At 49.7% G+C, this 22338-nt stretch overlaps 1 protein-coding gene across 2 annotated transcripts; it reads right to left on the bottom strand.

Annotated features, from left to right (window-relative positions):
- Positions 1-12859: 12859 nt before the first annotated feature.
- On the bottom strand, positions 12860-17598 carry LOC134555405 (zinc finger protein 595-like). 2 transcript variants are annotated; one of them, XM_063406969.1, is made up of 3 exons: positions 17523-17598; positions 17092-17234; positions 12860-16112 (listed from the first exon to the last, which is right to left on the bottom strand). In XM_063406969.1, the coding sequence occupies exon 3, from the start codon at positions 16007-16009 to the stop codon at positions 14891-14893; it is 1119 nt and encodes a 372-aa protein (XP_063263039.1). In that variant the 5' UTR covers positions 16010-16112; positions 17092-17234; positions 17523-17598; the 3' UTR covers positions 12860-14890. The 2 variants fall into 2 exon arrangements, with proteins under 2 accessions (XP_063263039.1, XP_063263038.1); XM_063406968.1 differs by lacking the exon at positions 17523-17598 and adding an exon at positions 17389-17463.
- Positions 17599-22338: the final 4740 nt, after the last annotated feature.

Below are 22338 nucleotides of genomic sequence, written 5' to 3'. Positions count from 1 at the left end.
TGCAGCCACCAGCATGTTGTCAGCTCAGAGAAGTCAACAAAACCCATGGCCATACCTCAGGAGCGTGCCCCAAGCAAGCACACAGCTCCCTTTTCCCTGAGCTCAGCAGTCCTGCCTGATAAAAGATGGGATGGAGGTGCTCAGAGAAAAGGAGAAGAAAACATCTCCAACGCTGGCTCTGCTCCCATCAGATAAGGAGTGCATGGCACAAAGTCCTTGAGGTGACTCTGGCATACCACCAAGCCAGGCAGCGACAGGGAACACCCAGCTTCCCACCCCACTGGGGCTGTGTGGGGCACAGGGAGGAGATGTGGCCATCCAAACCTCCCAGAGGCTGCATCGGGAAAACCCCTGCTGGCACCGGGTGAGTCAGAGGGAAGAGGCACAACACCCTGCCAAAGGTCACATCCCAGCCACACTGAGAGCAGCTTCACGCCGCTGCTAGAACAGCAGCTGGCCCGCTGCGGTACCACCCACAGGCACTGCTCCCTGCCTCAGTCTCCCCTGCTGCCAAAAAGCACTCCAGCCCAAGGCCTGGGCTCTTTTACATCTGAGCTGCTCCGGCTGTGAGCAACCCACAGCAGCCTCTGCCAGGCTGGGGAGGGAGGGGGCAGAAAGGAGTGTCCCTGCCTGTTCCCTTGCTCACCTGTCCCGCCTGGGAGCAGGGACCCGCTGCAGCCCGGAGCCAAGGAGCACCTCCACCAGACACCCAACGCTTCTGGAGACCTATGGCTCCTGCTAAAGGAGCTGGACCCACCACCAAGCTTCGTCTCCTGTCCCCAGGCTGTCAGTGCTCTGTCAGCACAGCAAGCATCTCCCTGCATCCCTGCGGTTCCGGCAGGGCGACATTGCCCTCTGCTGCCTGCTGCTCGGCAGGACACGCCAGCTTGCCTGTGCCACCCAGGCGTGGCCCTCCTCCAGCCACCGCTGCGGGGAGGGAGCACGGGCCCGCCGGCGACTGTCCCTGCGGGGACCCTCCAGTGTCACCAGCTCAGCGACAGCACCCACGTCCACACCGAGCTCCCAGCTGCAGCCCGGCACAAGGAGCACAAGGCAGCGGTGCTTCATCCTAGCCTGGAGCTCCAGGTCTGTTTGCAGGGAACGTGGCTGGAATGCTCGTTTGAGGAACGTGCCACCACCCAGCAGCACAGGGATAGTGGGGCCGTGTCCCAAACTAGGGCCCTGTCCCCTGCCAGCAGCCCAGCTTCCGTAGCCATGGAATGACAGAATGGTGGGGGACGGAAGGGGCTTTTTCAATGCCCTCTGGTCCAACCACCCTACAACAAGCAGGGACATCTTCAGCTGGGTCAGATTGCTCAGAGCCCTCACCCTGACCCTGGATGTTTCCAGGGATGGGGCAGCTACCCCATTTCTGGGCAGCCCGTGCCAGCCTTTCACGCCCCCCATGCTCTGAGCTGCTGTGACACAACCCTGCCCTTGGCTCTGCTGGTGACTCACCCACCACATGGGAAGACACACTCCTCCAGCTCTTCAGCCTTGGGCTCCTCATCTGGAAGCACAAAGATGGTATTTTTTAACTCACAGTCACACCGAGAGGTGTTCACTTATTTTAAACTTGAAAGCACCTACATATTGTTTCTACAGCTTGAGATAGGAGGTGCCACCCAAGGGAGAAGAAGAGTAGCAATTATTTGCAGTTCAGAAGTTCAGCCTTCACAGGAGGAATTGCTGCACTTGTTTTTAGCTGATCTTTTGAAAGAGGCTGTGCATTTTATAATTGAGATTGCCCACCTGAGACATGAGCTTTCCACATCACTCCTGGGTTTATAGGTCATGGACAGAGACCAAGGCTGATGGTCTCTGAGAGGGACAGAGCCATACAAGCACCACAGGGAAAGCTCCAGTGTCAAAGGATGTGATCCTCATATCAATTTCCACTTTATAACTGAAGAGCAGCTGGATCCACTGAAGTGATATCTGCTAAAATACAGTGCTTGAGGATCAGCTAGGCCCAAAGCCTGATGGCTGTGCTTTGAAATGTGCTGGAGGATTTACACTTTGAAATCCACTAGTAGGAGCTGAAACAATCAAGTGCTGAGCAATGGGACCCAGCCCCTCAAATGAGGGGTAAACAAATTGAAAGCAAGAAGGGACCTTGAATGGTGCAGCAGTGTCAGTATTAAAATAATCATAAAGAAAAAACTAAATTTAAGGTGTCTCTCCATCTCCAAACAAGATAAAATGCTTTTCTCTATGGGGATGGATATGTCTCCTGCTATCAGAAATGACCACAACCAACCACAACCAACTCTTTAGAGTCCATTTCACCTCCACATTAGGGGTGCCCTGAGTTATCACAAGAGATGTGGACACCACTGATGGCTGGATAGGTCATTTGGCCACACGCTTTGGTGCTGGTGTGCACGTGGCCATGAGGGACATGAGTGGAATTAGGCTTGTCTGAAAGCAAAATCATCTTTCCCCCCCCACATCAAGGCTGGCACTGAGATTTGCTGTGGCATTCCTAAACACAGGAGTATTTATTTCCTACATTTTCCTCCCAGGTGGCCTCAGATATGCACCCTGCCCAGTCTCCCCCCTTCACATCCCAGTCTGCCCAGTTGCTGATATGTGGAGTACCACAGCCCCAGAGCAGCTGTGGCACAGATGCCCAGGAGCTGGCCCTGGATATGCGCCAAAAATCTCAGGAGAAATGCTCCAGCTGCCTTCTCCTAATGATCTGTGGGGCTGGTGGGTCTCCTGACAGCCCCAGGGAAGTCCAGCCAGGATTTCTTCTGCTCTGAGCCTGTAATTTGGTATCCCATGCCTTTGTATCTCTGACAGCTCCTGCAATGGGCCTGGGAGCAGCTTGGACAGGGTATGATTTGGATTTCCTCCCACTGTTGCTTCTCTGTGGGCAGGCAATGTAGTGTTTTTCCCATAACCTAACACTGGTAACCAGGGAAAATACCAGGCAGATCTCAGAGCTGTCCAGAGACTGCAAGGGAAAAGGAAAAACTTCACAAGGAAAAATAAAATTAAAAAAAAAAAAAAAGCACTTCCCTTCATGCTATAGATTTTGTAATATCTTTTTCTTCTGAAATCATCATCTTCTCACCCAAGCTGTGTAACTTTGTGCCTTCCTAGTGTACAACATGCCATAAGGCTTTTCCTTGGCTCTGGGTTCAGCTCAGAGCTCTGCTGTGGGTAGAACCAGCCCAGGGGAAAATGTTCCTTCCAGACAATCAGGAAGGATACTTAGCTGTATTTTCCCCTATTTCAAGAGGCTGAAGGGGAGAATGATAATCATCACAATTACCTTTTTTCTTCTGCAGCAATTCTTGCTCTTTAGAAAAAGAGCTGGGCATGGGGAAGGATCTCCCCACAGATAGCCCAAAATACCCAGCATGGCTGGAGAGGGCTCAGCAATACTAGGATCCCAAGGCACCTGGGAGCTACTTTGGGTGGCCTGTGCTGGAAAAGGAATTCCAGCCCTCCTCCCTGCTCTTTATAGCTTGTGAGCAGACCTCAGCTGGCCCCAGTGATGATGCTCCTCCTGCTGCAATGAGATGAATCTGTCTCTGCGCCCTGCAAATTCCTTCCCATGGCTTTCTCTGATTTTAAACCATTCCCATTTTGTGTCCAGTGACAGCTTCCTCATGGCTTTAAGTAACAGAATCATAGAACCATGGAATTATTAAGGTTGGAAAAGCCCTTCAAGTCCATCCAGTCCAACCATTAACCCATCACCCATCACTAAACCATGTCCCCAAGTGCCACAGCTACACATATTCTAAATCCCTCCAAGGATAGTGACTGTCACTTCCATGTGGGACATGTCAAGCCTGTTCCAGTGCTTGACAAGCCTTTGGGTGAAGAAATTTTTCCTTATCTCCCCAGTTCTATTATTCCCCACCCACTCTGCTTAGCAGCTCTGCAAACACTTTTTGATGTGGTATGGTTGGCTCCAGTGCAACAGGAGGTTATAAAAGTATTGGGAAGAGGATTCCAGGCTACTGTGAACAGGGATCCATTATTTTTATCACATCCAGGCAATAAATAATGGTTTCAGCCCATTGGAGAGCAGCAGTGCCCTGCTGGAGCAGCCTCAAGGGTGCTCATGCCTGCCATCACTCAGCAGTGACCTCCTGGCCCAGCTGGCTCCAGCTTCAGAGGGAAATGGATTTGCATGTCTCTGGTTCCCTGTGAGCATCACAGCATTGATTCCTACAAGTTACTGCATCTAAAGCTGCTTCCAAGACATGGACTCTCATTTCCTGCAGGCAAGTTTTCCAAGAGAAGGAAATCCAGAGGGAATGAGCACCTGGGGAGCTGGGAACAGGATGGTGCCAGCTTTGTAAGGCATCCATCTAGTAAGGTGAGTGGTGCTGTGCTCTGGACCATCTTTAAGATGCTCTAACTGCAAAAAGGGGATAATTCCCCCTTCTGACATGCTCTTCCCACTCCTTGCAGCAGCATCATATTCCTGTGCAAAGCCCTGGTCAGCAATGTTGGACTGAAGGCCTTCTTTCCTTCTTTCTTTCTTTCCTTCTTTCCTTCTTTCCTTCTTTCCTTCTTTCCTTCTTTCCTTCTTTCCTTCTTTCCTTCTTTCCTTCTTTCCTTCTTTCCTTCTTTCCTTCTTTCCTTCCTTCCCCCCTCCCTCCCTCCTTCCCAATGTTTAAAGTGAATGGCATTTAATTTTCTCATTATTTTAAACAGTGCAACTATAAAATAACTCCTCTGAAACAAAGACAAAATTAATGTAAAAACAAACTAAAATACATCTGAAAAATTCTGTTTTCCTTATCCCCCCCTTACACAAAAAGACTTTTAATTAGGAGGATTTTAGTTTTATCCAAAGGCCCATATACAAAAAAACTATTCCATAATGATAAGCAAAGTATAGTCACGAGGGACAATAGAGAGTGTTGTTGCAACACTGGCATACACTGCAAATGAGAGGAAAGGTCATTTCAAGAATATTGGTTTTATTTAACAATGGTGAAATATATAAATTGAGTTTTGCCCTAAATCAATAGTGAAGACAGCTCAATTTAATGCTATAAATCACAAACTAGATAAGGTATGAAAATGGCTTAAAGTGATGATTATAAGTAAATGTTACTTAAAAGTTATATCAAGTTACAGAAAATGTTTGGCTATTTTTCCAGCTGAGTATTCTTTATAATTGAAACTTGGCATGCAAATAATAGCTATTTTGCAATGTGTTCAGTATCTCTAAATTGATTTTTAGAGCACCTCTGACCAGTTTGCACAAACGCTCCCAAATATTTCAACAGGTACATGGGGTATTTAGCCTCCCATGGTTAAGCCCAATAGTTTTACAAGTTTCTAGATTGTCCCAAAATGTGCTGTAGAGAATCCAGGAGTTTCCCAGACAACCCAGGACCAGCCCAGCCAACTGAGAGACTGCTAGGATGATACAAGAGCTGCCAGGAAGATCCAGTTCTGCAGAGAAGATCCAGGGACAGTGAAGCTCCGCATTTTTCCTTGTAATCCAAGCCCAGGGAGTCCAGCCTAGGAAAACCACTCGGTAATAGAAATAGCCATGTTCTAACAGTGTCCTGCAGGAGGGAGTGAATGGCAACAGGACATTACCCACTCTGCTTTGCCTCAAGCCCCTGGAACTGCACCTGTGCCCAGAAAAGCAGCAGGCAGGGATGTGAAATATTCAGAAGCATTCAAAGACACTCCTTAAGCCAGGGCCTCTGTTAAGTCAAGCTTACAGTACCAGTTCATATCACTAGAGAGATGAGACTAAGGAGACCCTGAACATAATCACATCTAAACCCAGCTTCAGCCAAGACTTCACAGCAATTCAGAGCATTTCAGCACTTTGTGCCATTTATGAGATGAACCAATTCTGGTAATCTTAGACAAAAGATCCAACAAGGAAAAGGCAAACTTGAAAGGGTTTTCAGAACTTTATGTGTCATCACATTAGGAAGGAAACCCTTTGAATTCAGCTTCAGCCGAAGGGACATCCAGCATTTAATGTGTATTTGGTCTTTTTCCTTTCAAAATTCTAACAAACCGCTCATCTTGAGATTCTTCTCTTTGCCTCTCGAACCGTGTGATTTCTCATGTGCCTTCCTCTGCATTATAAAGAGGCAAAAGCTGGAGTTCTTCACTGTGCCCAGAGCCCTTTAGGACACTGGGGACCCCAGCCAGACCGCTCCCCTTTGTGACATGGGGGATGTGTGTGCCCAGATGCTATTGTGACATTGGGGCTGCGCCCTGACCAGGAGGGTATCAAAGGGCGCAAAGAGCCCGGGGGTGCCACTCCCAGGAGAGCAGCTCCATCAGGAGACAGCATCTTCCAGGGAGACAGCAGCGTCGGAGCCATCCAGAGATGTCCATGGACAAGGAGACGAGCGCTGACGGGAAGGCCAAGAAGACGTGGATGATGTTTTGCAGGAGACAGAAGGTGAGGGATGGGGCAGCAGCAGCTGCCTCGGGGCCAGGGCCAGGCTTGCCATCAGGGAGGGAGCTGCTGTGCCAGGGGGGCCGTTTCCAGCCCAGAGGGACCCCTGGTGCTCACCCTTCACCTGCTCCCTCCAGATTTCGAACTGTGAGCCCCGGGCAGCCCCGCAGGAGGCTGAGGAGCACCGTGACTCCTGTGCTGTGCCTGGCGCGCAGGCGGCAGCAGCAGAGAGCCGGGCAGCGGCCCCGCACGGCCCCAGGGCCCGCGGCCAGGCCCTGCTGCGCTCGCTGCGGCGCCGCTCCCGCGCCATCCTGGGCAGCCTGAGGGCTGTGATCCGGCCACGCGGCCAGCAGCCGGGGACACAGCAGCACCTGCCCCAGGGCATGCAGGCAGTGATGGCAGCAGCAGCCCCCCTAGCAGGGGCAGAGAGCCGGGCAGCTGCCCCGCACAGCCCCTGCTGCAGCCCCAGCCCCTCACCCGGCCAGCTGGAAGCTGTGGCTGGGCAGGGGACAGGGGCAGCAGTGGAGCCAGCCCTGAAACCAACAGAACAGGACAACAAGGCCTGGTTCAGCCTGGAGCCAGATGACGAAGTGCACAGCCTCGAAGAGCAGTGCCTAGTGGGGTATGACCCAGAGGAGGGCTGCAGTGGAGAGCAGAACACTCCTGTGAGGGCACACGAGTCCTGGGTAGACCATGGGAACCTTCCCTTGGGCACAGCCACAGGCCCAGCCCCAGCTCTGCCCAGCACAGCCCCTCACAGCTGGCCACAGGCCTCCAGCTCCGAGTCAGTTCTGGCTGCCTTACCCCCCTGTCCCTCACCAAGCCAGGAGGAAGCTCACAGGCAGTGGGCAATAGCAGCAGCACAGATCATCCTGCAGGGGCTGCTTAGCGAGGAGGGGAACACCCCAGAGGATGTCCAAGCCGGCAGCAGCGGGGATGAGAGAGACTGTATGTCCTGTTATTCTGAACCACAACACCTGGAGCCATGCAAAGGCACAGGACTCTTGGAGCTCTCTCCCCAAACCAGAGAGCAGTCGGCTGCCAAAGGGGAAGACAGGAGCACAGGAGGGCTGGCAGAGGAGAAGTGCAATGTCATCACCATCCGCACCATCTGGGTGAACCCCCGCTACCCACAGCTCCTGGTGGACCCCGACTCGCTGGGGGAAGAAGAGGCAGAGGCTGACCTGCCCAGCACACTGGGTGCCCTGGCACCTCCCAGGGAAACCCAGGCAGCAGCTGCTGCCCTGGCCAGAGCTGCTGAGGGCCAGGAGCACCCTGTGCGTGCCACTGCCCGGGCAGCAGAGGTGGCAAACACAGCAGCTTCTGCTGTGCCTGGCGCGCAGGCGGCAGCAGCAGAGAGCCGGGCAGCGGCCCCGCACGGCCCCAGGGCCCGCGGCCAGGCCCTGCTGCGCTCGCTGCGGCGCCGCTCCCGCGCCATCCTGGGCAGCCTGAGGGCTGTGATCCGGCCACGCGGCCAGCAGCCGGGGACACAGCAGCACCTGCCCCAGGGCACGCAGGCAGGGAAGCCAGCAAGAGCCCCTCAGCAGGGGCAGAGAGCCGGGCAGCTGCCCCACACAGCCCCTGCTGCCCCACCAGCCCCTCGCTCACCTCGCTGGGAGCTTTGAGGGGCAGGGGACAGGGACATCACTGGAGGCTCTCCTGCCTGTGCCAGTGAGGGAGAGGGAGGCCTGCTTCAGTCTGGAGCATGACTTGGAAGGGGACAGCCCCACAGAGATGCCCCAGGCTGAAGGAGACCAAGGCCAGAGTGGGGGAATGGCAGAACAGAGGCCCCTGTGCATCCATGCCAGGCCTGGGTGTAGCACGGTGACCTTCAGCTGTGCACAGCCACAGGCCAAGCCCCAGCTCTTGGCAGCACAGCCCCTCACAGCGGGGCAAAGGCCTCGGCTCCAGGCCTCATTCCACACTGCTGCCCCCACAGCCCCTCTCCAAGCCTGCTGGAAGCTCCCAGGGGGCAGGGGCAGAAGCTGCGCCACGCCTGTCACTGCCACCAGCACAGGACGGGTCTGCCTCCAAGGAAGCCAGGAGTGTCTGAAACGTGGCCAGGGCTGTCCACAGCGGGGCCAGAAGACACCTGAGCTGGGGCCCTGAGCAACAAGAGGGCGCCTCAGTGTCCCTCCCATGCATGCCCTGGCGGAGCAGGGACATGAGGAGGAAAAATAGGAGTAACAATGGAGTTATTTCTGTAGATGAATTTAGGGCTAGAAATTAGTAGTCGTCGATGCTAGAAGTAGAGATAACAGGATGAAGGCCCTCTCAGGCCTTCTATTCCTCTTTAATTCATAATTTACACATTGGTGTTTAACATAGGAAGTTGAAAAAATGTCAAGGGTTTAGCATTAGGACTTTTAAAGTCTTTAACTAGCCATTAGTTTTTTTAAGGAAAAATGTTAGAAAGCTCTTTTTGTTTATAATAGAAAATAATATTCAACATTATGCCTAGAATATATTCCTGTTGAATCTATTCCTTAGTCAGTTTAGTTGCTGCTTTTGCTGAGTTAGGAGAGGTTAGATAGATTCTTTTGATGAAATAAAAGGACAGAATTCATAAATCAGAAGTGCTTGTTCTTTTCATTGCACTGCAATCACTGATTTGGGGGAAAATCCTGAAGCCTGAAGCCTTTTGGTTCCTGGGGTGGTGCAGTGTGCGTGGGCTGGGGCAGAGGAGAAAGGCACTGCCTGGGCCGGGGGGGATGCGGGGACACCGAGTCCTTGTGACTTGTGGCACAAGGCATTGGTTTGATGCAGGAGCCCATTCTTTTGTGTCCAGTTCTCCTCCTAGCCAGCTACCCTGCTCTTTCTGTAGGATCTGAGGGAACGAGTGCTTGCCTGGTATTGCAGCTTGGAGCTCCTCTGCCGCCAGGAGAAACAGCCACCAGACCTGAGAGCCAGCAGAGCCCCAGCACATCTGTAATTCATAACATCTACACTGTGTTTCCTGGTTGTTTTGTAAAAGCAGGAAAAGCATTAAAAGGGTGTAGAAAATACAAATCTGTGCTTTTTGAGCATTGTAGCCATGAGAAGGAGAAAGGAGGTCAGATCTAAGCACAAATTGATGTGAGCAAAGACAGACCCAGATCCATTAAGGAACAGCTGCTCAGCTGCTCCGCTCCTCACACCTTGCATCCCCTCCCGCTCAAAAAAATCAAGATCCCTACTGCAATGGCCCTGGGAGTGCAGGAGCTCAGAGGCCTCCTGGCCTCATGCAGGTGAGGAGCCTGGAAAGCCTAAAGAGCCTCAAATGCACACAAAAAAAAGCCCAAAGCCTTGTGTTCTGCCAGCCAGATGAGGGACAACCCATACAAACACAGAGCACACTGGATGAGGGAACTGCAGAGTCTTTTCAAAAATATTTACACCCCTCTCTCTACAAAACCCCTTTCCAAAGTAGAGGCACACTGAATGCTTTTCCAGAAATCAGCTGCTTTTATAGCCCAGGAACAGTTGGCAAAAATGGCTTGTCTCAAGTACCTGAGAGCTGAGGCAATTAAAAGAGAATTAAACTGTCATTTCTAACTTGCAGCACAAGAGGTATGTTCAGTCATGAAATAATTAAGAGCTACCACTGGCAAAATACTCTTTTCACTTGTCTGTTGCAAAGAATAGAAGAGCAAGAAGCATTTTTGGCTTTTCTTTCTTTCTTTCTTTCTTGTAATTAGTTGCTAGTTATTGCTGCATCCCCAAATGCCAGAACTCAGGGGTTTTCCAAACGATGAGAGAGAGGTTTAGTGCTCGGAACCTGGTTTATCCACCCTCACTTGGTGACCAACAACATTTTGCCAGCAAGATTTCCCTGCTCAAGTGATTCTTGTGAAAGGCTCAGAGCTTCATTTTCTGGTTTACTGCACTGGTTTGAAAGGTTTTTCCAGGCACCTGCTTCCAGTTTGGGGACAGAGCAGAGGGAGGGCTTTCCCTTGTGCTTTGGTGGCTCAGACCTTTATAAGTGCTGCCAGCACTGCCCCCTGCACTTTGGGAGGATGTCCCACATTGCTCAGCAGTTTCTTCTGCATTTCTTATTCTGCCCTTCATAGTGGTTAAAACCTGCTGAAGAGCTGAGCCCTGGTTTCTGACCACTTGGCCACACAGTGCTATTGAAGGCATGTAAATATATCTATGACTGATAATATAGAAATGTGCTTCTAATGAATGTGCTTTTATTGTTACGGTACTGTAGCTGCCAAGGATGGGGGAACCCAGCTGTATTTTTCACTCTTGCAGTGATCACTGTGTGAGCATTACAAGCTGGATGCTGTGTCACAGTCTGCAAAAGAGAATGAAATTATGTAGGTAAACGTGGGGATGTTGTGTTTACATGAACTCCCCTGTGATATAGCTATTTTAGAGCTGCTGTTACATCTCAATTGACTAAATTGGAAATAAATGCTCTTTATCTAGCCATGAATGCCATGGACAGCCTAAAAGACTGCACCGGGTGAAAAACAACCCCAGCCCTCTGGATTTTGTGCCTGTAGTTGAGGCCGTGTGGTGTCAGTGCCCTGCTTTTCCCATCTATTAGCTCTAAGGAAGATGTTTTTTACGATGAGGGTGGTGAAATGCTGGCACAGGTTGTCCAGAGAGGATGTGTCATCCCTGGAAACATCCAAGACCAGAAACCATGGAAGTCACTGAGCCATTCCCTAAGAATCCCTTGCAGGCAACAGGATGTGTGCTGGAAGCCTGAAGAGAAACAGAACAAATCACTGCTCCTGCTCTCAGGTGGAAAGCACTGGAGCAACAATTCCAATAGACCCTTTAATGAGAAAAGGAATTGATGGCTCTGATGATTTCTTCAAGCAGATAAACAAGAAAGCCATTACATAGACTTTAGGAGCACATTGAGCACACTCTCCTCTGGAGAACAACATTCCCACAGAGCAGGGGCGGTTCAGCAGCACATCCTACAAGGAATTTACAAGTAGGCTGCACTCTGGTAGTAGCTGGTTCAAGGGCTTACTCCCACTCCAGGTCTGCTTTGTGAAGATGGCTCTAACCTTGGACAGGCCCACAATTTTACTCCTCAAAGCATCAGATACAGCTGAAATCGCCCCAAAAAAGACATGGTTCTCCTTTCTAATTCCAGATTGTTATCCTAGCAAAAAAATTGTTCTTCATCTGCTGTTCTGTTGGTGAGAGCTCTGTTGGTGAGAGCTCAGCCCCTGCTGGGTTTCAGTCTGGAAGGAGGAAAGGTGCCGTGGGAGCTCCTTGTGCCAAGAGAAACTGCACAAGGTCAGAGGCAGATGAAGCCTCACTTGAAATAAAAGCTGCCTCCTCCAGAGATGTCAATACCCTTTGCTGGGGTTAACTGACAAATGATGGATTGCTTGGTGCTCCCTATTTACAGGGGAGGCTCCTGCCTCAGACTTCTGCATGCCAGGAGAAGGCAAACAGTGTCAGAGAAGGAGGATGGTGTGCGGGGTGAGCACAGACTGTAGAGCAGCAGCTTTTCCTCTCTTCAAGGTGCTGTATCCACATTCCTCAATCATGGATGTATTTACCATCAACACCTTTGGTAGCAAAGGTTAACAAATTTACCATCAACACCTTTGTTAACAGAGTAAGAGAACAGTACCATAGCTGCCAAGGGCTGGCTGGTGATTCCAGGGCAGTGAGGGCCTGGAATCTTCAGGGCTGGAGCTATTCTACCTTCTTGGTCTTGAGAACACTTTCCTGTGATGGAAATGAGTTGGGCAGAAGCAATGCAGGGAAGCAACAGGAAAATTAGCAAAAAGCAAAGGGTATTTCTGTGTTCCACTGTTGACAAACACTATGCAGTGATCAAATCAGGATCCTCAGCTTAGCTCAGGGCTCCCCCTGTCCAAGGGCTTCCTGTAATGCCTGAGCAATGAGGGCTCTGTGAATACAGTGCCAAAGGAATTGTTTCTTCCACAGATCCAAATGAGCTAACAGATATTCTGTCCACTCTTGGCAAAGAAAAATTACTTCTGCTGAAAGCAGACCCTTCAAACCCTCCCCAGTGCTGCAGAGCAGGTCTGTTTGCCCCGTGTCAGCTACATGTCATGACTGGCTGTGTCTGTTTTAGGCTATCAACCACCCTGACTGATACCGGGAGAGACTTCCAAACCTTTATGTGAAAAATGAAAAGTGCAGAAGTGCTGACCTCTGAGTTAAATTAAGCTCCACGGGGTTTCCTGTACCTTGCACAGCAGTTAGTGGAAGTTTCTTTGAGGAGAGTTCTACACACTTTTCCCAGAAACCATCACACATTTTAATTACTGCTTTCACACATTCAAGCACTTTATATGCAAGTCAACCTTCCAGGCAAGTGTCTTTTTAATAACCTTTTAGTTAAGCCTGGTACTTTTCATTTCACCAACCATTTACTTCTCCCATATAACAGACCTTTGCTCAAAATACTTCCACAATTATGCCAGAGGTAAAAATTCCACTGACTGCTAGCACCAAAAAGCAGAATAACTGTATGTTCCCAATTACCGTAACTGCCTAAGCAGAACTGTCACACAACATAAAGGTGTGCATAAGTGGTGCAGTTTAATTGGATATTAAACCACCCTACAGCAGGAGCATGCCATACCCAAAGGAAAAGCAGGATGATGAACAGGGGAGATTGTAGCTGATAACTTCAAAATGGGATTGGAAAATGAGTGTGGAAATTTAATGCATGATAGCCTCTGGAACAGCTGTGTCACTTTGCTGTCTGCCCTCTCTCCAGGTCACCTCAAATGGTGCTGAACAGCACCACAGAGCATCACTGGTGACCTCCCTCTGCAGATCACTCACCCACAGCCAGCCAGGATTCTTTCCATGCAAAGATCTTTCCTCTCTGAGAGGCTCCACAGCCTTCAGATAAGACTGAGCTGTTGCTAAGGGGCCCCATCAAAGGCCCTTTGCAAAGCTAAAACCAAACTGGAGCTTCCTGCAGAGGGGAGTTTGGAGAAGTGTCACTCAGGGCCCAGCCATCCCAGAATTACAAACACACAGACCACAGAGCACATCCCTCAGGGGCAGGATGCACATTGCTTCCCTCAGCTGGAGATTTATTTGAGGAATGAAATGGCAATGATGCATTAGTGACACCAATTAGCCTCCCATTTATAATCAAGCTAAAGCTTTGCTGTGGACAGTGGTTCATCTTGATCTGAGCCAAGGACCTGACATTAAACACAACAGAACCCTCTGTGACACTGTGACATCTGCTGAGCTGCTGCACAGGTGGGAGGTGCTGAGCTGCCAACATCCTTTTTTATTCAATGAAATACAGAAACAAATGGCACAATCAGTTCTTTATATTAAATAACCTGTTAATAAATGCAAATGGAGCTTTACCTTCACTCTGCTGCACAACTTTCTACTGAAAAGGCAGAAATCCCTAGAAAGAAATTAATCAAATTATGGCAGCTGGTAAGGAAAAAGGAAGCAAAGCAGCAAAACCTTCTGACATGGAAAAGAAATTCAGGCTGCAGCTTCAGGACAAACTGGATGCTTCTACCACAGTGGTTAACAGCAGATTTAAAGTCATTATTAAGTTTGAAAGTGAAAGGCCCACTCCTAACACTGAGGCGTTACACACCTCTTGGAAGCTACAGCCTTGGAGGATTTGTCAACACCTGCCCAAGTCTGTCAGGTTAATTCCTAAGGAAATTTTTCTTCACTAATCATTTGAATCTAAATCAAAGTGAAGAGTCTAACAGACACCTTGGGCAATACTTGGACACACCACAGAACATTCTTTTGTTATGGGAAGCTTCCCTATGTGTGAAAACATTTAAATGAGGAAGGTTCCTCTGCAATGAGTAGCAAAGGTGGCTTAAAATAGCCAAAATGAAGCTTTCCCCATTATTAACAGATGTTCAACCCATCACTCAAAAGTGCATAAAGTATTGGTACTCCCTCAGATAGAAACATTCTGAAATACAGCTGGTAACTGTTGTGTTTATTAAGGAACTGGTTTGTAAGTGGAGTTTGTTCGGTTTTTTAATAACCAACATGATACTTCCCCTTCCAAATAAAAAGAAATGTAACAGAAAGAAAAACTCAGCAAAACACAAGGAGAGAAGGGATAGAGGGACAACTCTGGACTGTTCTAACTCAGAACCAAACCCAGTGTCAAAGAGCCGTCACACTCAAGAGGGCAGGGCCAATTTTTCCAGTGAATTCCCACAGCCTCTGTTTGCACGTCCTGCACAAAGCTCAAGCAGATGCATCGCCAGTCCAGCAGAGACAGCGCAAACACATGCGAGTGGTTTCAGTCTCCTCAAGTCTCCCATTTCATTACTCAGGGGTAATTAGGTTATTTTCTCATACAAAGCACTTTAAAGTCAGGCAGTCCTTCCCAGTACAAGTTCCAGAGCTCCCTGTGATGCAGCGTTGCCTGTCAGCCACTGCTGGGCAGTGGGTCTGGACACGGCAGAGCACACACCATGGGGTGCTTTTCCAGCCCAACTGAGCAGACCTCGTTCAGATGTCAGACACCACAGAGACCTGAAATTAAGGTTTGTGCACCTTGTGAGTGCGCTCGTGCCTCCGTAGGGTCCCTGACTCGGTGAAGGAATGCCCACAGAAGTTACAGGAGTAGGGTTTCTCTCCGGTGTGGATGCGGTGATGGCGCTGGAGCGATGCCAGCCGGGTGAAGGTCCCTCCACACTCCTCACAATAGAAGGGCCGTGCCCCAGAGTGAGTCTGCTGGTGTCTCTTGAGCCTGAGCAGCTGCACAAACGCCATGCCACACTCCTGACACTTGTAGGGCTTGTCCTCCCGGTGGATCACCTTGTGCTTGGACAGCAGGTTGGGCTTATCAAAGCCTTTGCCGCACGTCGGGCAGGCGTAAGGCTTGAAGTCGTCCTCCTGAGACTTTGGGTTTCCAGGACAAGCCTGATCAGGGCACTCACCGCTGCCCTGGCTGCGGTGCACCACGGACCAGGGGTTCCTGGCCATGCCGCTGGCCAGGATCACCATGGAGCGCTCGATCTTGTGCACGTTGCGCAGGTGCCTCCAGACGTCGGCCGTGCGGATGAAGCCCTTGTCGCACTCGGGGCACTTGTGCGGCCTCTCGCTGGAGTGGATGAGCTTGTGCATGCGCAGGTTGGCCGCGCGGGAGAAGGCTTTGGCGCAGACGGGGCAGCGGTAGGAGTTCTCCAGCAGGTGAGCCCGCCTGTGCTCCTGCAGCTCACTCGCGCTGCGGAAAGAGCAGCCGCACTTCTTGCATCGATGGGGCAGGGCTCCCTCGGGGACACGCTCCGGGTCCTCACCAAGCACATCCCCAGGAGCGGCGCTCCCGCTGTCCTCACGGAGCTTCGTTATCGTCCGTGCTTTCCCGGGGCGCTCAGAGGAACAGTGATCTAAATCCTCATCTTCACTCTGCAGGTGGAAGCTGGTGCTGGAGGGAGCAAACGCCCCAGCTGGATTCTCACCTCGCTTCTGGCAGGAGCTGTCACAGGTTTCTTTGTCTCCACACCGCAGCCCCTGCGTTCCAGGAGGACTGCAGGAGTAATTCATGTCCACCTCCTTCTGCAGGCTACAGCTGTGGCCCACCTGCTTCATGGCCTTTCTGGGATAACTGGAATGCTTCCCCCCTGTGTCACAAATGTTATTCTCACTCACATCCATCCTCCGAGGCAAACACTGTGTTCATCTGCAGCTCATCATCACCCAGAGCTTTGTGTCCTTCATGGTATGTCCATCTCATTCCCAGCTCTTCTGACAGTTCTCCCTAGAAAACAGAACAGCTGTTTCATCAGTGATTCTTCTGATATTATAAATTTAGAGCAGTGAAGATATTTTCTGATTCAAAGAATGGGACCGACTATTAGATATGCAGTAGGAGAAACAGAATAATCTACTATTAGATATGTAGAAAATATATATATATATATATATGTATATATACATTCAGCACACAAAACATAGACTTTGTTTAATAAAGTTAAATATTCTATGGTCAGCCAACTTTCACTACCAAATATAAATTCTGATAATTCTGATTTTAAATTTTCCTAAAGTAGAGAAATCACAGAATCTCAGAATGGTTTGGGTTGGCAGGGACCTTAAAAACCATCTCGTTCCACCTGCTGCCATGAGCAGAGACACCTTCCACTATCCCAGGTTGCTCCAAGCCCCATCCAGCCTGGCCTTGAACACTTCAGTGATGAGGCAGACAAAGCTTTTTCGGGCAACCTCTGCCATGTCCTCACCATCTTCACAGTAAATAATTTGTCCCTAATAACTAATCTAAATCTCTCCTCTTTTAGTTTAAAAATGTTCCCCTTTGTTCTATCAGAGTAAAATGTTGCTCTCCTTTTCTGCAAAATCCCCTCGAGTACTGGAAGGTGGGATAAGACATCTCTGAATATAAGCATACATATTAATGAACACATATATGTAAAAACATAAATATTTCTGTATTTCCACGTGTACATAAATGTAAACCTTGCCTATTTAGTTTCAGCAGGTTTATCAAGTGCAGTTATCAAGGCTGTACAGCCATGTGCATTAAGTGAAAGCTCTTATTCACATTCCAGAAAGGCTGGCTCCGTCAGCCACACAAGCCACGCTTTCTTCTGCTGGAGACATGGAAAACAATCTGGATTAGTGCTCATTAGTCACTGCCTGGAACAGCGTGGCTCGACTCACCCCAGCTCCAGCCATTCCCGAGAATTTAATAAGGAGCTGGTAACAGGAGCATTTCTCACCTCCAGCCCTCCAGCTGAGCTGCCGATGCCTTTGGGGCGGGGAAAACTTTCCAAGGGATGCTGGCGCCGCTTGGCTTACGAGAACTCCATAACCACGGCTACCCGCTTCCTGCAGCAGGGGGAAGTGGCAACCACGCTGCGGGCTGAAAAATAATAATAACAACAACAATAAATGCATAAATACATATATATGTATATATATTTAAAATATAAGATATATTTTTTGTTCCAGGCATCATGACCCCCCCCCCCAACTTTTCCCCGCCCCGGTGCCCGTTCCCCGTTCCCCCGCCCTACCTGGGCACTGCGGGTCCCGGCGCGGCCCTGCGCATCCCCCGCGCATCCCCCGCGCATCCCCCGCGCATCCCCCGCGCATCCCCCGCATTCCCCGCGCATCCCCCGCGCCGGCGCGGAGCCCGCGGTAGCGGCACCGGCGCAGTGGCGGCTCGGCCGTGCTGGAGCTGCCGGCAGCGGGGCGGGACCGGACACGGCGTCCCCTCCCCCGACACCGCGTCCCCTCCCCGGTCACCGCGTCCCCTCCCCGGTCACCGCGTCCCCTCCCCGGTCACCGCGTCCCTTCCTCGGCCGCCGCTCCCCGCCCGGCTCCGCGCTGTGTTCCAACCCCGCGGCCGGGCCCTTCCCACCGCGGATGCCGGTGCTCCAGGAGCCTGTTTGTGGAATTAGGGAATGGTATGGCTGTGAAAGAATCTCGAATGTCGTCTCGTTCCAGCCCCCTGCCGTGGGCAAGGACACCTTTCTCTATCCCAGGTTGCTCCGAGCGCCATCCAGCCTGGCCTTGGACACTTCCAGGGATCCAGGGGCAGCCACAGCTTCTCTGGGCAGCCTGTGCCAGGGTCTCACCACCCTCATAGGGGGGAAAATCTCCCTAAAACTAATCCAAACCTATTCTCCTTCAATTTGAACCCATTCTCCCTTGTCCTGTCACTCCAGCTCTTGCAAATAGCCTTTACTGCAGACTCCTTTAGGGTACTGCAAGGCCACAATTAGGTTGCCCCACAGCCTTGTCTTCACCAAGCTGAACAATTCCAGTTCTCTTGGCCTTTCCTGACAGCAGAAGTGCTTCATCCCAGGTCAGTGCCCTTCGTGTCCCTCAGCTCCAGCTCCCTGCAGTTCATGGAGTGTCCCCTGTGCCCCCCACCATGGCAGTAACTGCATCATCTTCCTGCAGGAGTGTGGCAGCGATTGAGCCCCTTTCTGGCCATGCCTTGTCAGAAGAAACAGGCTCTGCCCCTGTCAGGAGGGATCAATCCACCTCCCAGGATTGTGCCCCTACTAGAATAAGCCTTGCACCCAAAAGGGCATTCAGCTTCTTCAGCAACACCTCTCCAGGGCTTTTCACACAAGTCCTTTGCCCAACACATCCAAGGATCCCACCTGCCTTTGCCAAAGCCACAGTAGGATCGTGGTCCACAGCTGAAGCCACTCTCCAACATCTCTGTAATCTTACAGAGATTTAAACCCAGCTCTGCAGCTTTAAACCCAGCTCTGGGAAGCTTTGCACTGCCTTTTCCTAGCAAAACTCCTCCAGCTTTGGGAAATGGGCTCCACAATTAGCAGCAAATACAGAACTGAAATGACAAATGAACAAGAGTGTACATTGCCAGCATGTAAATATGGTATAGAAGAATGCTCCAAGCTCTGTATTATTTTTGTGATTGCACAGATCTTGCTAAAAATAGACATGAAACCAGAAACTGCTCTGCTGCGAGTTGAGGGTGAGGAAAAGAAGTGCACCTACTCCTTCCACATGGAAAAGCAAGTTCCTTCTGAAAGCAGAGTAAGTGGCAGTTCAGTTCCTTCAGATAAAGCACTTCAAAAATAAGTTTGCAACAATCCTTTAATGACAGTTCTTGAATCCAGAAGGAGCCCACACTCTGCTTGGAATGGCAAACCTTGCAGGGGAAGAGCTTTCATTCCAACTTTCCCAAACTAGGAGAAAACACAAAGTAACTCAGAAGATTTCCGTTATTTTTACTATATTTTTTTCAGAATTTAAATGCTTAGAAGTTTCTTACTTAGCTGGGCAGGGTAAAGGCTGTCTCCCACCTAGACACAGGATCCACAGAATCACATACCCCTTCCACATCCCTCAAGAAGACAAACACACAGCCCCTCCCCTTTTTCATAGGGAAAACTCTAGGAATACATAAGGGCATGCACCCACATCCCCACAGCTAAGCATGTTCATCTGGGGCAAAGATGATGAATGGCCAGTTTTTAAAAATTCCAAATGTGGTTTATCACAACCACCAAGGAATGCTGTAGTGTCCTTCCTCTGAGGGATCATGGAAAAAAAGGCCAAAGCATCTCCACGTGCTCCTCCTCAAAAGCATCAATAAAACTGATGTTTTTCTCATCCTCACTTATCCTCCCTTGAGTTTCCTCAGAGTGCTCAGAGGAAAAGAATTCTCAGCATTCATCTCCATGCTGCAGGTCAGGGTTGGGGGGTTGGTTCAATCACACTTTTGGAGGAGATTTCTAGGTCTCCTCCTCTTGGCACTGCAGTTCCATATGTGTTTGTTATCGGACTGAAGGTCTCCCAGGATGCACCAAAAGCTGGAAGGTGGTGAGGAATCTTCCATCAGCTCCTTCTTCCCACCCTTTGTGAGGCTTCTGTGGGATCACCTGGGTGTTCCTCACCTTTGTGACAACTGTCAGCACCAGGAAGCAAGCCTGCCTCCCACCTGTGGTATCACACAGCGCTCACTTGTTAGGAAATGTGGAAACAGGCAGCGCAAATTCCTGTGCCCGGTCGTGTCTGGCTTCTTTCGTGTCAGCCTCCTCAGGAAAGAAACAAGAATTTCATTATCTGCCAGGCAAAGTTAGTATTTAACCTGTCAGTTTAATTGAAGATACTTCAGTGGTGATAAATAATGCAGGGCACTGCAAATGATGCCTCATGGGTGAGATCAAAGACCCCAGGGCAGCACCAGTCAGGGCTTTGTGGCTGCTGTAGTTGGGCTGAGACAGAGAAGGGATTCTGTGCAGGGTGCCAAAACCAGCACATACACAGACTGACACACCCAGACTGATAGAAGTGTCCACACACTCATCAAATTCATCAGCACAGCCCCAAAATTCCCTTCTGGCTTTGATGACACACAACACTGTCATTTTTTCCCTTTTAGCATAAAATAACAGAATTCAGGGATCTTGCTCTGTTGGTCCTCAGACAAACACACTTAGCTCTATCAACTTCCACCTATTTCAGTTTTTTCTCCTAATACCAAGATATTTAAATGTTTTCTGCCTTCTCTTTCACAAGTTGCATCTATAAGCCCATGATTTCATTAAATTCTGCATTCTAAGCCTTTCCCATCGGCCTTGATGAGTTCTTCCAGCACACACACACACAAAAAAAAGCAGTTGTAATCCTCAAGGAGAAGGCAGAAAAGTATTTGAATCACCCATTTCCTTGCAATATATGATTCCTATTAAAATTACATTATTAGTGTTTTGTGCCTGCCCTACATTCATATTCCCAACACACAAATGTATGGATACCAAATCCTTTTTATTTATGCCACCTCACTTTTATGTGTCTTAAATGTGAAGAGTCTGTCAGGACAGATGAGGATCCATAATGTATTTGCCAGTTAGATCTACTCTGGAGTAATTTCTTAATCTAAATTTTCTCTTAAGTTCACTAAAAAATGTGAACTTGTGGTTCGTATTGCTGTCACAATGGAGGCTTAATATATTTTGTGAAGGATTTACCATCACATTCCATCAAATTTGAATTTTTTATGGGCCATAGAGGTTTCTGACATCTGGCTACTCTGTTTTAGGACTGCCGTAAACACTTTAAACATCTGAGAGCTTCAAACTCTTCTATGTAAAACAGGGAAAAAAATCCTAAGCAATGTTTCTTCTAAGGAGATGAATCCAGAGGGATTTCAGTGATATTTGGCTGAAGTTTGAGCTTTTAGCTCCCCAGAGGGAGCTGGGCCCCCTTCAGCCATCTGAACTTTGGTGACAAATGTGCAATGCCTGTTAGGGACACTGAATTTTGAAAGGACACCCACACAGGACCCTAGAGTTCAATTAAAAGAAGGTTCAGGATCTCTGATGCAAGGAATTGTTTCACTCCATCCAGCTCCATCCTGTCATCCTAACATACATTTCCTGGCATTTGCCAGGATTTTCTAAATCTGTGGGTCCAGTGAACTGGCATCTCATGAATGAGGCATTCAGAAAAAAAATCCAAAAAAACCCCAGGTTCTAACTACACCAAAAGCTAGGCAGAGGTACAAAATCCAGAATCAGGCTGTAAAGAACATGGCAAAATAGACAGGAACAAACCAAGCAAGGACTGTTACAAGCAGGCTGATTGGGGAATAACTTCCTGGCACGCTTTAGCTTCCCAAACTTGCATTTTCCTCTGCACATATTGACAGAAACTCAGCAAATTTCTAGGCAAAACCTGCTGTCTGATTCTGCAAATATGCCTGGTGGAGATCCAGGACTATAAAGGAGCCTGCCAAGGAATAACCTGAACCTTCTAGTGTTGGATGAAAGGTGCAAGTGCAAGAACATCCTCATCTGTGGGCTCCTGCCATCCCTGGCTGTGGCTCTGGAGGAGCTGCATCTCTGGTCTGCACCTGCACCTTGTCCAAGTTTCTTCTGGAAACCCCAAAAATGCATCCATGAGCTTGTAAAGAGTTAAAGGGGAAATCTCTACCTGGGCTCTGCACTTACTGGTTTCTTGTTCTAACAGAATTCCTAGGTTGGCTCAGGACAGCATTTAATAATCTATTCAATAAGCGTTCAGCACAAGGGATTTTTATTGCAGCTCTTCACAAACTTTATATGAGAAGCTATTAATGGTGTCCCAGGAAAGCACAAACTCTCGGCGAGTTCATTTTCTCCTTCTTTTTCATGACCCAGCTCCAGCAGAAGGCGCGACAGGATGATCCAGTGTGTCCTTCCAATCTGAACCATTCTGGAATTAAAGGGGAACTGACCGAGCAGCTCTGGCTGCACCGGGGCTACCCCAAAACCCTGCCTGGGGGCATCTTCCCACCCTCACCCTTCGCTCCTCCCAGATGCTCAGGACTGGCGTCACCAAGTCCTGGGATCAGCCCCTGGCACACCCCCTGTGACAGACACACCCAGGGATCAGCCCCTGGCACACCCCCTGTGACAGACACACCCAGGGATCAGCCCCTGGCACACCCCCTGTGACAGACACACCCAGGGATCAGCCCCTGGCACACCCCCTGTGAC

Source organism: Prinia subflava, chromosome 10, assembly GCF_021018805.1.
Source record: "Prinia subflava isolate CZ2003 ecotype Zambia chromosome 10, Cam_Psub_1.2, whole genome shotgun sequence".
Taxonomy (NCBI): domain Eukaryota; kingdom Metazoa; phylum Chordata; class Aves; order Passeriformes; family Cisticolidae; genus Prinia; species Prinia subflava.
The sequence above is the reverse complement of the archived record's forward strand: the minus strand, read 5'-3'. Positions and strand labels throughout refer to the sequence as shown.